Below are 15,949 nucleotides of genomic sequence, written 5' to 3' on the forward strand. Positions count from 1 at the left end.
ACCCTTGCTTTCTTCGTGTCGCAGGTCTTCCACACTGGCCTTACCTAAAAACCACCCTGAGTCCACCCATCTCTACACCATCACGCCACCAGCACCATCCAACAGCGAGCACCTGGCAACTGGTACTGGTGCTTCTACTCTTGCCTTCTGGAACCCACTTCCCACAGAGCTCCAGAGGGTTTTCTAAAACATTAGTCAGACTACGAGGTCATTTCCTTGCTTAAAAATCTTTCAGTGATTTCCCTTGGCCCTTGGATAGAAATCGAAACTTATTGCCCTTACCTGTAAACTGTCCCTCGCCAACTGTACAGTCATCTCTGATGCCCCTGCTCCTTCTGCTTTCCCTACAGTGCCCTCTATCACCTCGGTCACCTCAGGGCATGTTCTGAACTCTTTCACAACTCGGGCCCTTTGCCACAGCTATTTCCTGGAATGCATATCTCCCAGCTCTATGTAGTGTGACTTTGAGTCATTCTTCAGGCATTAACTCAATGTCACCTTCTCAGAGGGACCCTAAAAAGCAAGTCACCTTCCAATGTTATTCTGTACCACACCACCTCATTTATTTCCTTGAAGCACTTATCACTGCAATCACTGTGTTTATCTGTTAATGTACTGGTGTCCCCACGAATAAGCGCTCTGTGGCAGGGACAAGGTCTTTCTCAGATTCCAGAGCCGAGCTGGCACATGGTACTGGTTGGATGTTGAACGAGGAGCGCCAGCGTGCTCTTATTTTCCTGAGTGATGAGTAAGCAGACTGGCCTCATCACGTAGTCAGCTCCTGGCCGTTCCTAAGGTTGTCTGAGCAGGACTCATCTGCAGTCAGACTCTTCTGAAAGGCCCATTTAGCTCAAAGGAAAACTTCCATTTGTGCCCAGCTCTGCTCAACCAAATCTCAATACTTGAGAGACAACTTTATTTATTTATTTTTTTTTTGAACTCAGGGAACCTGAATTACTCACTTGCTTTTAAAAAGGAAACCATCTTTCACAATTTAGAATTCTAATTTGGAAGACGAATAAAAGCATGAATTTTAGTCTCTCCCAGAGAAGACCATACTACATAAATGTCTGAGAGGAATCATTTAGTATCCTGCAGTGATGAAAGAGAGCTCGCAAGCCTAGATTCAAATATAGTATCAAACATTAACAAAAGACACTCTATCCAGAGAAGACAAAATACCTTTTAAGCAAATTAAGTTCAATTGCCTCAAGTGCACGCGAGCCTTACCAGGTAGGTTTACTTCAATGCATTCTGTCCCACCGAGGGAGGGCCTTCATTCACACATCATGAGAATGTTACCAAGCTCAATTTCTGTCTTCCAAAGGCAGAGATTTGTAACAGCAACACTAAAATACTATACCACTGAGCGCCATGATAGAGTGCAGTTACCTATTTTTTTCTAAAACACATTCACACAACAGAAATACAACATCAGGACAGAAAACTGTTTCTGCAAACAGCAGGGACTCCAGGCTTTGGTAGGAAGGTCTGTCAAGCTATCTCATTCTGGTTGCCGAGTACTCTGCAATACTTTAATAACAAGATTTAAGAAAAAAAATATATATGCACACATACACATATAAAAAGTGATAATTTTCCCCCAGTGCTAGGGATGGAACCCATGTGAGGCAAATGCTCTGCCACTGAGCTACACCCCCAGGTGAACGTGACCAAATTTTATTGAGCATATCTCACAAAGCACATCTCATCCAAAACTGTGGGGATTCCCTAAGAGCAATCCTACTTATTATTGTTAATAAGAGCATGTAACACTGACTCGGCATGGTTTTTACCAGGCCCTGTGCAGTTATGTATACATTATGACATTCACTCTCTACCACACAGCACTCATGGCGAATACACTAAGACATCCCTGAGGCATTTCCAAAATGGAATTCCATTGTTGCCCCCACAAAGCCACTCCCCTCATGCAGCTGCTCCAAGTCCATTTAACGACTCTGTCAGCTTCCTTTCCTTTTTGGTTTCTTCCATTCACTTTTCACACACCACTGCTTGGGGATACTTTTTATAAATGTGGAAAGTGAGGAGAAGAAAAGTCAGATAATTTGCTCAGGTTTCTACCATGAGAAGATGAGGGACAGGACTATTAAGAGCCCTGGGCACCCATGATCTGCCACTCTGGCTACTCCCAAGCAGGTAAATATGGCACTCTTGACACCACTCTGGCTGCCACTAGGAAGCAGTATGACACTGTGCTTAAAGAAAAGTCTTCAGGAGTAGGTCATACCTGGGCTCGAATCCCAGCTCAGGTGCTACCTGTGAACCTTGAGCAAATAACCCTGTACCCTGACCTGTATCACAGGTGAGGAATGTCCCAGGAATGTCTAAAGTTTAAATGAGCAGGCGTCAATTTTTAAAAATGCTTAGAGAACTGATGATCACATATTAAATGTTTCCACTGGTAGATATTAACTGTTGAAACAGTAGGTCTACTTCTCAACACAGGCTGTCTACTGAGAAGGAAGTGACTTGGAATCTGGGTGGCACCGTCCGTGCTCTTTAGCAAAGCTATCAGGAACTCAGTCACAGCCAAGAGCAATGCACATCTCATTCCAGAAGCAACAAGTCCACTGGTCTTCACTGTCACCTCTTTAGGGTGGTCCTAGGATGGTGCGATAGAAGGATGAGCAAAGAAGTTGGGGCTGAGCGCTGCCAGGAAGCTGGACTCCTACAGACTCCAGGCAGTCCCCGACACCCCACAACACTTTACAACAACCAAAGCCACTCGGCTGCTGTGCTGGAAGCAAAGCTGCTGGATTTGTGTTTAAAAGAAACAAAAAAGTGTCACAACAAATGAGATTTAATGAACATGCTCAGCTGTCACTGACTCACGAGTTCTTGCCATTATGGTTTATCTCTTGGCAAGGACCCAGATGGGACTATTTCTCAGCTAACAGGTGGCCTGTTTATTATTCCACAGGGTTCGCAAGAATCACAGTGGTTTTGAAGAAGAATGGAATAATAAAAACTTTTTTAAAGCAATAGAGAACCATGCTCAGCGCATTAATGGATAACCATCCAACCTGCCCATACTTCAGTTGTTCTGTGGGTAAAAATGTAGCCCGAGTGATAAATGGAAAATGGAGAATTCTCTTACTCGTGAACAGTTTCATTTCTATAAAGGAAATGTGTAGAAAGCTGACCTTTATGCAATTCAGACTCATGTGGCTGTGTTTTTCTCGGCTTAAAGAAGATGACAGTGAATAAGCAAGTGCTGTCTTAAGACTCAACCTGTACCAAAGCTCTGAAGGGACGGACCCTTTACTGCTTGTGAGATGACCTATGTGACGAACGTGGCATTACAAATTCAGAAGGCCTTCTGTAACATGCAAATACATCATGTGACATGATAAGGGTGTTAACAGTACTATGAACCGGTAGAGGTGAACGTTATCACCAGTGGTACTTACGGAGCACCCACTGTGACCACCGACTGTGCGTGTGTGCTGGGGAAGCACACACTGTGAACTGAGAACCAGAGCGTGTTCGGAGGCTAGCAACAGAAAACTGGGTAGAAACATGGGAGAGATTAGCTTTTCAGGAATTTAAGGGAGGGCAAAGGAACAAGGGCCAAGAGAGTAGAGCCACTGAGGCACTGAACTTGCCTGAAACTTGTGATTTATATCCAATTTGCCAACATTTAAAAGGGACAGTTCCCTTCCTTCCCAAGGGTGCAGGTGTTTCTTTTGTTGCTTGAGTTTCCTACTTTACTTTTACTGAAGTTAAGTCAGGATAAAGCTTTATGTAGTCATAATCTGGGCTTATAGCCAATATTATTTGGCTTTGGTTGCACATGGATGGAAATTGTTTTTTTAATTATTATTTTAATTGTACAAATTTATGGAGTAGTATGATAATTTGACACATATGTATACAGTGTAACAATCAAATCAGGGTAGTTAATATTTCATGGGTGAAACTTCCACAAAAGAAGGAAAAGAAACAGACCCTGCCCTCCCCAAAATAACAGCTATCTATCTATACAGAGTTCAGGGATCATTCTCGACGCGCTGTGTCTTCCTTCTGAGACAGATTAAACTGTTCAGACACACTGTTTCGTGGGTCCTCGTGGTTCTGGTGTAAGAGCCTGGGAGAAGACACCTCCTGCGCTCACGGTCGTGGGCTTGCATTACTGCACTGCTGTTTTGGATGTGTTTATTTTTATTTGAGGCTTGGAAAAGAATCCAAGGGAGGAGGAGCAGTTGGGCAAAGGCTGAAATTGGGATGTAAACAACAGTATAACCACTGGTAGAGAATAAAACTCAGAAGAGACCCGGGAAGCAGCAAGCAAGAGGGACAGAGGGACAGTGCCTCTGTGCTTCTACCTGACATGTTTGCCTGGCTGGTTCCCAGGGCTTGAAGAATCAGCTGCAGCTCCCTGACGACGGTGGCGGCCTCTTCCCCGCAGGACAGGTCGGGCTCCAGGACCACTTCCAGAAGGCCGACTCCTACCAGAGAGGGCAGAGTCAGCCTGCCTGGGGTGGCCAGTCCCCTCAGCAGACAAGTCAGGCAGAAGTCTCAGAAAACCCTGCGTTGCCGAAGGACTCTTGAGGTGGTTCTGGCCTTAAAATTGTTTCTCCTTCCCAGGAATTTATTAACTTTAAACTTGGGCTTATCTCTTTTAACATATATCCAGTTGCAGGATCTGTGACTGGGTAGGGAAGTCTGTCTGACTTTAGGGGTGGCCCAGGTGCTCGCTCATCACTCTGCCAACACCAAAATGGTCATTTTGATCTCCATCAGCCAGGCCCCTCTGCCTGCTTTCTCAATTGGTTTGGGAAAGATGTCTAAAACCCAAGGACCCAATAGGCTAGAAGGAAGGAGAAACACGTGCGCCTACCCGCCCTGTTCAGATCAATGAGCGTCTGGGCTCGCAGGTCATCGTGAAGGCTCTTGCCGCTGTCCTGCTCCAGCTGGATCTGCTTGATCCGCACCGTCCTGGAGACCATCTGACTCGGCTTCTTCCCTCCCCAGACGCTGTACACCAGGCTCCCGTTCACAGCAATCGGGAGCCTCTGCTGGGTAATTTGGTAGCCTGCCTGCAATTAAACAAACGCGAGTTACAGTCACGGGGCCAGAACCCAGAGCTGGGATCCAGATGACTATTCCTTTTACTGTCACACGACTAAAGGCTTATGTGAAACAAAAGTGAAAAATTATAAAAAGAAGAAAACAAATTATTTATGCACTGCTGCCATCACTTAGCCTGGCTGCTTCTGGCTTTTCCCATCCTCCCTTATCCTCCCTTCCCCAAGCCCCTCACCCCACAATAACAATGCAATTAATAACACCAGTTCCGTCTTCCTTACTGAAGGCCATTTTGGGGAATAACAATAATTTCGTTGTCAGGGGCCCCTAAGAGAAGAATTTATTGTTTTCATTTAGCTCATTAGCCTAAACCCTGCATCTCGTTACCAGGCGCTGACAGACCGCCCTTATTAGGAAATGCTGGCTGTGCATTTTTTGCTGTCTTCTCTCAACAGGGAGACAGCAGTTGCAAGTATGTTTAAGCTTGTTTAGGATTCTGCTCTTTCAGCTAACCAATCATGCCAGCTGCCCTCCCTGACCCAACTTCCCTTCCTTCTAGCCAGAAAGAGGCGTGACACTCAGCGAATGGAAAGCACGCAGTACTAAAATACTGAAGGATGGTGCAAGGACTCCTGCACCTCCTTCTAAGTGGAAAGGAAGAATTACTTTCAAATGCACATGTTCATCAACACACACTAAAGAGACCACAGGTCAATGCAGAGAACTGAAGAAGAGCAGAGAATCAGAGCTAAATCCTCTGCAGGCCTCGCTCGGTTCTCAGTATGTTGCACTTGTTTAATCCCACGACAACCCTAAGTAGCGCAGGCACAGAGGGGTTAAGGGCCTTGCCCAAAGCCACACGCAGATCTAGGAAGTCTCAAGGTCAACATGTGAACTTGATGGTCTGGCTCCAGAGTCTGTTCTCCTCATCACTAGGCCAAAGCTGTTTGTAAAACTTTAACAAATCAGAAATATCAGGGAGCTTCTCAAAACACAGTGTGCCTGGTGTCACCTCAAAGGTTCCTGACTCAGTGGGTGTGGGGTGGGGCCAGAGAAGTTATCTTTCTAAGGAGGTCCCAGGAGATGCTGACACTGGTGTTTTGGAAGCACACACTGAGAACCCTGCAGGAGGCTAATTCATTTTCTACGCTGACAGGAAGTCTCAATTTGTAAACTCAAACTCAGGGGAAGGTAAGCTGGAGAAAACAGGATGCCCTGTTCAATTTGAATTTCAGGTAAACAACAAATACTTATTTAGTATAAATATGTCCCATGGAATATTTGGCAACATTAGTTGTGATTATATGACCTACCTGGGCCAGAAAGAACAGAAGGCCACAGATAAACCAAACCTCTCATTTTCATCCTACGTTGCTAAGGCTCCCATCTTAGCCAAAGTGGCTATCACTCTTACCAGAAAATGAAATGCAGACTGGGGATGTAGCTGAGTAGCAGGGCACTTGCCTACCATGCCACAACCCCAGTTTAATCCCCAGCAATCACAAAAAAGAAATGCAAAGCAGAGCAGAAGGCTGGAAGTCTGGCAGCCAGTGGTGGTGGTGTGTGTGGTGGTGGTAGTAATGGTGGTATGTGTATATGTGGATGTGTGGTGGTGGAGGTGTTGTGTGTGTGCTGGTGGGGTGTTGGCAGTGGTGGTTGTGTGGGTGTGGTGGTGGTGGTAGGTGGGTGGTGTGTGTGTGGGGGTGTGGTGGTGGAGGTGGTGTGTGTGTGTGTATGTGTGTGCTGGTGGGGTGGTGGTGTGTGTGTGTGTATGTGTGTTGGTGGTAGAGATGGTGTGTGTATGTGTGTGGGGGGGTGGGTGTGTGGTGGTGGAGGTGGTGTGTGTGTGTTGGTGGTGGAGATGGTGTATGTATGTGTGTGTGTGGGTGGTGGTAGTGGTGGAGGTGTTGTATGTGTGTATGTGTGTGGTGGTAGAGGTGGTGTGTGTGTGGTGGTGGCTACACTTGGACAGTTCTGGTCCTATTTATTTTTTTATTTACTTCTGACCTTGCCCGCTAAAAAGTAGCTCACCCCAACCTTCGGGTCAAGGAGAATGAGGTGAAGCAATCTCATCACTATTGTTTGGCTCAGCCTAGAGGAAGGCTCAGATCAAATGACACATTATTTTGGGAAACCCACTCAGTGTTTCAGTTTTGTTCTGACTCCAAATTAGGAAAAACTGGATTTCATTCACACTGGAACAACTTAAAGAAAAATCTAATTTTATGGAAAAGGCAGGTAAATACTGAGTTTATTGCTCAGCCAATTACTGTTGTTCGTGCATCTTTCTGCCTTGTGGTTCTGCCTACTACTGTTCACTTACTTGCTCCGTGTGAGATGACAGAAGTGTCTCCAATAGCCATCTTATCGGGAACTTCAGTTTAAAGGGAGACGCTCTTGCGATGTCTGTGGAGCTACGGTGGGCACTGACCAGTGAATCTGCCGCAGGGTCAGCCTTTGTCTTAGCAGGTAATTAGCACCAAACACCATGGTGGGCTGAGCCTGACAACACTGGCTTCTCCTAGTCCCCATTCAATTATGAATGAGCCACCAGAAGCATGAGGCTAAGCAAGGAGTCAGCAATCAGGACAATTGCATCCAATCTAGTAAACATCGGGGGGCACCTGCCTTCATCAGGGCCAGCCAGAGCTTCCCTGCTGGGATGGACAGAGCACTGATTGAAAACATGAGCGGGCAGCCTTCTCTCCCTTGCTGCAAACCCCTCAAGGCAGGGCTGGCCCAGCTCTGGGAACTTCCAGGGGGTGGATCACAAAGCATACTTACAGGGAGGTCTGCATAGAAGTAGTGCTTCCTGTCAAACAAGGACTTCTTGTTTATGTGGCAATTCAGAGCCAGGCCTGTCATCACTGCAGCTTCGACACACCTCCTGTTGAGAACCTATGGAAAAGCCACACAGGAGCTCCTTTCAGAACCAAAGCCAGCTGAACAAATGCTTCTCCCTCACACTGACACCTCCCTTCCACTGGCATTAGCTCTGGTTCTCCATGCGGGCAGCTCCGGTTCACAAGCTGTGTGTCTGCAAATGAGGAAAATGATAGAAAAAGAAAATGCACACAGCAGTGGGTCCAACTGGAGACTTAAGGAACTGCCACAGTGGGGACCCTTCACCTCAGTTCCTGGTGTTAACAGAAGAGTTAGCAGTAGAGTTAGGAGTGGAGCGGGCCCCTCTGACATGGAGCCTGTCAGACACCAGCGAGGCCCCGTGTTCTGATGGGAGGGTCCAGAGCAGCTCAGCAAACCACCTGGGGGACTTAGGAACCGGAAAGGCACAGGTGGCACCCAGGAGACTGATGGGAACTTATTTACTGACAGAGAAAGAGTGAACTTCTGGGACTACATTTCCTCAAGGGCTGGGAAATGGGCACCATGGCCTCTCGGCTTCCAGTCCAGGCCTGGCCAGCTCCCTCAACGGGGCTCCGACCAGCAGTGGTACCACATGGTGGACTCCCTGATGCTGCTCGGCTCGGCAGGGGCTCCTGGAAGTTCCCTGTGGACCCCCCTGAACCTCTTTCAGGAATGAAGGACCCAGAAAGAAGTAGGAGACATCCAGCGCCAAAGGACATGAACAGCTTTTGGGAACTTTGGGAGCTGGAACTCGGAGAACGACTAGAGGGCATGGTAGAGGAGAAAGAGCGCAAGCTCTGCCATCAGGGCCACAGCCCATTTCTGCTCTGGGTAACTCTGTCATCAGGAACCTCAGTTTTCTCACCTCTGAATCAGGGATATGATACCACCTTGAAGAGGAGATAAAATGATAGCTACAACAGGCAATCTGTCACAGGGACGCAATAAATCGTTCATTTCCCCATTTTACTTTGGGAAAATTTGTGAGGATGTTGTGCATGCAATGAAATATATTTTTATGTTTTATTATGGTATTTAAGGTGTTCTTTAGTAAATTGAGCATTTATATGTAATATTATAATATCCATAAAAGACTTAAATATATAACATATAATAGTATTTCTATTACTTAAATAGATAAGGCTTTCCAGTGAGGCATTTTTCACATCCACTATTTTATTTTATTCTAATCTGTAAAGAAGTTAGTATCATTCCAATATTCTAATATTTCAAAGAAAACGAAGACCTTGAGAGACTACATGACTTGTCTAGTTGACAAATGATATAAAGCAAGCTCTGAAGCCCACATGTGCCCTTGCCTAGGTGATAAGCAGACTCCCAGTGGTCTGGGTGAAGCCAGAATTAAAGACAGGCAGTTAATGGAGAATAGGTGGTCAGGGTGAATGGAAAAAATGGAGGCCAATCTGAGTCTGGGAGATTGGAAACCGCCCCTGGGATACCACCCCTCCCAAAAAGGTTGTTAAGGGAGCCACTCCTGAGCAGACAGAGCTACGCATCACTGCCCCCGGCTGCCACTCCCTTCCTGCCTAGCACCCCCCTTGGCCCTTCCAGTCCACCTGCTCACCCCCTGGTCAGCCCACCGGCATCTCCCGGTCACTATGCAGGATGGGGGCAGATAAACAAGATAAGGAACAAGAATGCAGGAGAACAAAGGAAACTTTACGTTTATAAACGGGACAACCTTCCTCATCCCATGGACTCTGCCTTTGGGTCCCCTTCTTCCACCTGGGAGAAGTCTGTTTCACTCTCCTTTACAGAGTTTCTTACTTTCTCCTCTACGCTTGCCTCCCATGCTTCCCTGGTGTTGACTTCAACATCTAAGGAAGCAGGACTCGTCAAGGTAACTGATCACAGGCAGTATCATGAGGACTGGCTCTCTGTGCTGGATGAGGAGTACTGACTGATCACAAGCAGGTTTAAAAAAAAAAAATCTTTAAAAAAAATTTTTTAGATGGACACAGTACCTTTATTGTATTTATTTATTTTTATGGGGCACTGAGGACCAATCCCAGTGCCTCACACATGGTAGGCAAGCCCCTAACCCAGCCCCGATCGCATACAGATTTAAAAACAAAATGTGTGACAAACTAAGAGAAGCCACTACTTGCTGCAATACATAACCCCCAAAGGAAACCCAAACAAACCCTCCACTATGACAAGAGCACACAGCTCTTTAGGAACCCACATTACAGAAGGGAGTCGTGTCACAGCTTCTATTCCAAGTTCTTCCTTCTGGGCCTAATAATGTCCGTTCACAGCAAAAATGGTTTTCGAGGAAAGATGTGCTGGGGAACGGGGTGCTCTCATTATTGATGTTTTCCCATTACTGGTGTATTTCACCGAATGGTTGTTACTGGAATACAGAGCTGTGGGGAATCCTGACAAACCCCAGCCTGGTGACTGGAGTGGAGGGATGGAGGGATCAAGAAGCTGGGGTCCTGGCCCTGAGCTTTGCAGCACTGGTGACTGTGGGACTCCCTGCCTGCACCACATTGGCTTTCTCACCCCCAGTTCTTTTCTGACCACCACTTTCTCAGTCTGTCCCTCTGGGGCCAAGCTGCATCCTCCTTCCAAGCATGAAGAGAGCCCAGGTCATTCAGTTTATTTTGGAGCATGCCTGCGCCTGGCGCTGGGCGGGAGCTGAGAACTGGATGCGATTATAGACTCTCCCTGTGCCCAAGTACACGCAAGTGCCCAGCACTTGATAAACCACCCGTTTCCACAGAATAAGAATGCAGGAGAACACACAAATATCCGGGCAATCCTGAATATACTTGAATCTTCTTTTGATGATTTAGAAGGCATGAAGTACTTCAGGGTCAGAATCATAAGCATCAATCATTGCCACCCCGCAGCTGCACAGAGGGGCTAGTCAACAGTGCCAGTTAAAGAAATGCCAAAAAAACCAAGAATTTACTAGGATCTTCGTCAAGTTGCCGTGACAGATGGAGGTCCAGGTCAGCATGTTTTGAGGACAGGATGTCGAGCTGGAAAATCCAACTCGGGTTGTCCAAAACTTTTCTTGAGTGTCTATAATGTACGAAAAATGAGGGATCTAGAGATAAACTGGATTCTGTCCCTGCCCTCAATGAATCTGCAGTGGTGACAAGAACCTGCTGCCTTTCCAACGCCCTTTTCAAGCTCATTTTCCACACCAGAGTAATCTTGCTAAAAACGCACTTTGTGGTATTTTGTTGCCTAAAGTCCTTCAATGGCCCTCTGTGGTCCCATGCTAAAGGCCGAGTCCTGGATGATCTGACTCCTTCCTCAGTCTTGAACCTCATCTCCTCCTATGCTCCCCGCCCCACACCCCTATGGTCCAGCTCTCCTACACAAACATGCAGAGCTTTTGACGCTCCCCATTCTTGTTCCCTTCAAAAGCTTACTGCGATGTCACCACCTCCGTGAAGCCATCATTACTATGCTTCCCATGTACCTCTCTGTACAATTCCATCCGTGCTGGTATCACAGTGGATTGGATCTTTCAGACACTTCCACACAATTATAAATCTCAGAAGGATGGGAACTGTTCATCCCAATACCGAATTTGGGGAAAAAAGTGGAGCTCAGCTCACATGTGAACTCCAGTGAGACGGAAGGAGATGGGTGTCAGGTTGCAGGCAGATTTCAGAGAGCCAGCGATGCCCAAGTCTCCTCTGAAGTCCTACCTGCCACCTGCCGGCCTTTAAACTTGTTTCTGAAGTGCTCTAGGAGATAACCAACCACGTGTCATGTGACCATGGGGCTAAATTCAACAGACTAACTTGTCCTGAAGAAGGCATGTTCCAGACTTCTCTGTAATCAGCCTATGTGATGGTGAAGGATCACAGGATTAGCTATAACAGCTCTCACATGGAAGGAAACCAATAATCCTTGGCCCTTGCTCAGCACATCTTCCTCAACTGGGCCTGCAGACACTTCCCTTTGGCCTCAGGTATGATCAACAGCAGGTATTTATCGGGCACTGGTGTGTGTCACATACACCTGTCATGCAGTCCTAATAGCAATCCTAGGGTAGAGACAATTAGGATCTTCATCTTAGAGATGATGAAGGCAAGCACACAGATGAACTACTCTGGCCAGGTGACACATATAATAAGTAGCAGAGGAGGACGTCAGACTCTGGAACACAGGCTCTCAACCACGAACTCCTTTCTCGAATCTTCAAAGAATAAAGTGTGATAGTTTTGGTTCTCAAGACCAAACCTGGCCATAACTCTACAGCAGTACCTCAAACCAAATCCTGATGCAGATGTTGCCTCTAATGTTTTACTTCTATCAGATTCTCTCCATATTCTCTTCCAGCTGCGGAGTTCACAGAGGGCAGGTACTGTGTTATTTTTTAAAACTTTCTGAAACACTCAATACACAGTCTCTGGTATATAGAGGGTCCAGGAATGTAGGTTTTCTCAAGTAGCAGAGGATGTCCTCTTGCTAGATTTCTAACATAAGTATTCATAAAATGATTCATCAAGTAGGAGGCTAATTATTTTATTTCATCAGAAAGCTGTAAGAGACAGAATTGGGAGATGAGATAAACACACAGTGGACCAATTTCTTGACTAGTTGGGGGAGAGACTGGGCAGAACGTGGCCTGGAAAAGGATATCAGGGTGGTGGGTGGCAAATGGGAACAGAGAATGGTTTTAAAGAAATCATTTGCTGGGCTTGCAGATAAAATGTTGAATAGTGCTGCAACCATACTTTGTTTAGAATCTAAAATATATCCAGTACGTAAGGCAGCATAAGGCAACCCAGAAATGAGTAGGAGATCTTCCAGGAGATATTGTGATCCCACTTTGAGAAATAGTCTTCTAATTCCGAGATTCATTTAGCCTAACCAAACAATCATGTTCTGATGTCTGGGTACTACAGACCATCATATAATGACAACTCCCAACACCACCCCCCATCGCTAAGTTCTACATATTTTACTTCCTTAACACATCCTGCGTTTCCATTCCCCCATGTCCTCTGGGATAATTCAGGCCTCTGCAAACACCACCCCCTCCAACCACAAGAGGCCACTGACCACCTCGCCGGGTGCTTCCTCTGCCTCTAGAGTCTCTTTCACATCCTTCAAGAATGACCTCTGTGAAGGTCAACCTCTTCATGCACTTCCTCTGTCTAGAATCCTGCCTCACCGCTCCCCCACATCCAAAGGCTGCGGTCCAGGTGCCCAGTAGTCTTCAATTCCCGAAACCCAATGTTCCCATGTGGCCAAGTGTGGGACGTGCTTTTGTCCAAACTGCCAGTGCTGCTGGTAACACTCTTCTTCCTCATCTGCTTGAGCAAGAACTGAATTGACCCCTGGCAAGACTCTCAGATGTCACCTTCTTCATGAGCTCTTTTCTGCTACTACCCCAGACTAGGTGTCCCCCCTCTCTGCTCCCTCAACACTCAGGGAAGCACTGTCTCCCAGCCAGCCTGAGTTCCCAGAGGGCAATCGAGTCCTTCTGCTTATTCTTCTTTGCCCCACCACCTCAGCCTAACACCAAGCCATCCAACGTTAGCTGAAGTAATGAATCATTTAACATTTCCTTTATCAACATCCAAAAGACTACATGCAAAATTGTTCTATAAAATGTATTAGGAAAAAGAAGGCACTCTCAGTATGTAGAATGGAACATTTCAAATGCAGAGACTTCATTACACATTTGAGAGATGAGCAGAAATGTCAAAGGCAGCACAGTGAGACAACTTTGGAGACTCTCAGCAGCAAGAAAGCCACCCTATCCCAGGGCTGGAGAGAAAGGGGAGAAGCAGTGTTAAATGGAGAGCCAGGGTGTTGGGTCACCAGAGGATGCAGGAAACATGGCGGCCTGTCTCCCAGAAGCTGGAGCCATGATGAGAGGCAGATGCCACCACAGATGTTGACAGGGTAGAGCGGGAAGGAGAAATACACTGCTGCTTCTTTCTTCCTACTGCAATCTTTCATCACACTTCCTGGTGGCCCCACCCAGACAGAAGGCAGATGACCCACTGGGATCTGCACCAGGAAGAGCTGGGAAAACAGGAATTCACAAATCTGAAGACATGTATACCACGACAGGAAGGGCAAATACATTTTTGTGTTCATTTCTGTGACTTTTTCTTTTGATAAATGAATTATCAATAAAATGCTGCTACTCTCAAGTCTGTGCAGTCACTAGAAAACTGCAAATTTCGTGGATTCCGTTTATTCACATACTGGGAACTAAGAATTATGGAATGCTACTCATTTGTAAGGCACATTTGTGCTAACTAACCTGGCTTGAACTGAACTCGAAATCTACATTCAACACTAGGAAAGAATAACCTACTAAGTCAGTAAAACATTCTCTAGGATTTGAGCATTTTTATGTGAAGTTCTGCTAATTACAAATAAACCCACTCACGAAAGCCCTGGGATCGACACTGGGAAACACTCTGGAATGTACTTCAAGGAGTAAACTGCATGACTTTCAAAACAGGCTGCAATTCACACTATTTTGCTGCCTTTCTGACTTTTTCATTAACTGGCAAGCCCATGATGCTCTAGTACCCAAAGTGAGTCCAATGAGTATCTGTACTTTATAAAGTTGAGGTGACATAGCAATACTGGTGTCCTTGCTGAAAATCTGGTTGGGATTCCTCTGGAGCACTAAAACAAAGACTACAAGGTGATGTTTTTCAAAAAGTCCAAATGGCAATGACTCTGTGAAATTTATGCTAAACATGACAGATCTGATAATTAGGATATAGCATGGTAAATGCTTTAATTTATGGAAAGAAAGTAATTAAAATTTATTAAGTTAAAAATAAGGCAGTAAAACGGGCCTTTATCTTACTGCTCACATAAATTTGTCTCAAAGCATGAATTTCCTCTGATTCGTATTCAAAGTAAGTTATCATGTGATAAATTTTCATTACAATAGAGAAAAGGTTCCCCATTTCCTCACCCTCACACTCCTCACCATTGAGCCCTTTCATCATAACCCAAAACAAACACAAAACTGTAATAATGCTGTAAAAATTCAGTTTGCTAAAACTGGTTAAGATAATTATTTGAAGTAGAACTTTACCATCAAAAGTATTAGTTTTATGCAGGTATTAAATATATGTGTGAATATGCTCACATAAATATATACGTTCTTTATGTTTAAACATGAGCATTGCCTAGGGAAGAAAAAAGGAGTAAATGCTACATTCTTTCTTTTGTTTATGTCCCTCTTTCATGAAAGGGAAAAAATTAAACATCCATCAAATATGCAATAATTCCTGGTCAAAAGAAGAGAGGTATGGTTGGCAGTTTTAGCTGTCCCTCAGTTCCAAAGTTCCTCTTCATTCCCAGCCCTCTGTAAAACTCCACTTCCCATGGGAGATCAGGACTCACCTCGGAGTCCATCCTCATCCTGCCTCTGCCTATCTGGCAAGCTCAGATGGCCCACAGCCCAGTGCCCAAAGTCAGCACCAGATGAGGCTAGAGATAGGCAACCTATATGAGCTCAACAGCATGAGAGCCCTGGAGAAATTTCTCTGGCTTTTTCCATGGACTACTAGAACACTAAGACCTGAGATTTACTGCTGGGGATATAAGAAAAGAAAGATATCCTTTGGCCTATGCTGGCCTAGGCCTACCTCTATCCTGGGCAAGAAGAGTTCTCATACAACACTTCGTGGATTTCACTTTGAGGTTGGAGATCAATGACCCAACTATCATAATAGTGCTCATTTGTGAACTCAGCCAGTTAGCCAAATTAGACAGGAAGGTTGGAGAATGGTCAGAAGCCAGTAAAACACAAGTCTGGGTGTGCAGGTTAACTTGTGTCCCTTTTCCCAGGTTCCCAACAGTTACTAATCTAGCATTGGTCAGTGGTGATAAACTGGATCTCTGAACAGACTTTTACAAAGAGATGAACTGGACCAAAACTGAGTTTGAAAGACCTGAATCGGAATCCCTCTTCTAAGATTTCAAAGCCATGTGCCCTTGTACAAGTTATCTAACCTTTCTAGGCCTCGATTTCCTAATCTGCAAAAGAAAAATTAGTTAT

At 45.6% G+C, this 15,949-nt stretch overlaps 1 protein-coding gene across 4 annotated transcripts in view; it reads right to left on the reverse strand.

Annotated features, from left to right (window-relative positions):
* The window catches only part of GATB (glutamyl-tRNA amidotransferase subunit B), an 83,311-nt gene that overhangs the window by 44,923 nt on the left and 22,439 nt on the right, over positions 1-15,949 (reverse strand). For 3 of the 4 annotated variants that reach the window (XR_013766256.1, XM_079154202.1, XM_079154204.1), the window contains exons 3-5: positions 7,837-7,950; positions 4,865-5,063; positions 4,350-4,472 (exon numbers count right to left, since the gene is read on the reverse strand). Coding sequence is in view for 3 of the 4 variants with exons in the window: in XM_079154202.1 (XP_079010328.1) it covers positions 4,350-4,472; positions 4,865-5,063; positions 7,837-7,950 (436 nt within the window). In the remaining variant the exon portion in view is untranslated. The remainder of the gene's footprint in view (positions 1-4,349; positions 4,473-4,864; positions 5,064-7,836; positions 7,951-15,949) is intronic. The other variant, XM_079154203.1, reaches the window with a different exon arrangement.

The sequence above is a fragment of the Sciurus vulgaris genome (assembly GCF_902686455.1).
Source record: "Sciurus vulgaris genome assembly, chromosome: 9".
Classification (NCBI taxonomy): domain Eukaryota; kingdom Metazoa; phylum Chordata; class Mammalia; order Rodentia; family Sciuridae; genus Sciurus; species Sciurus vulgaris.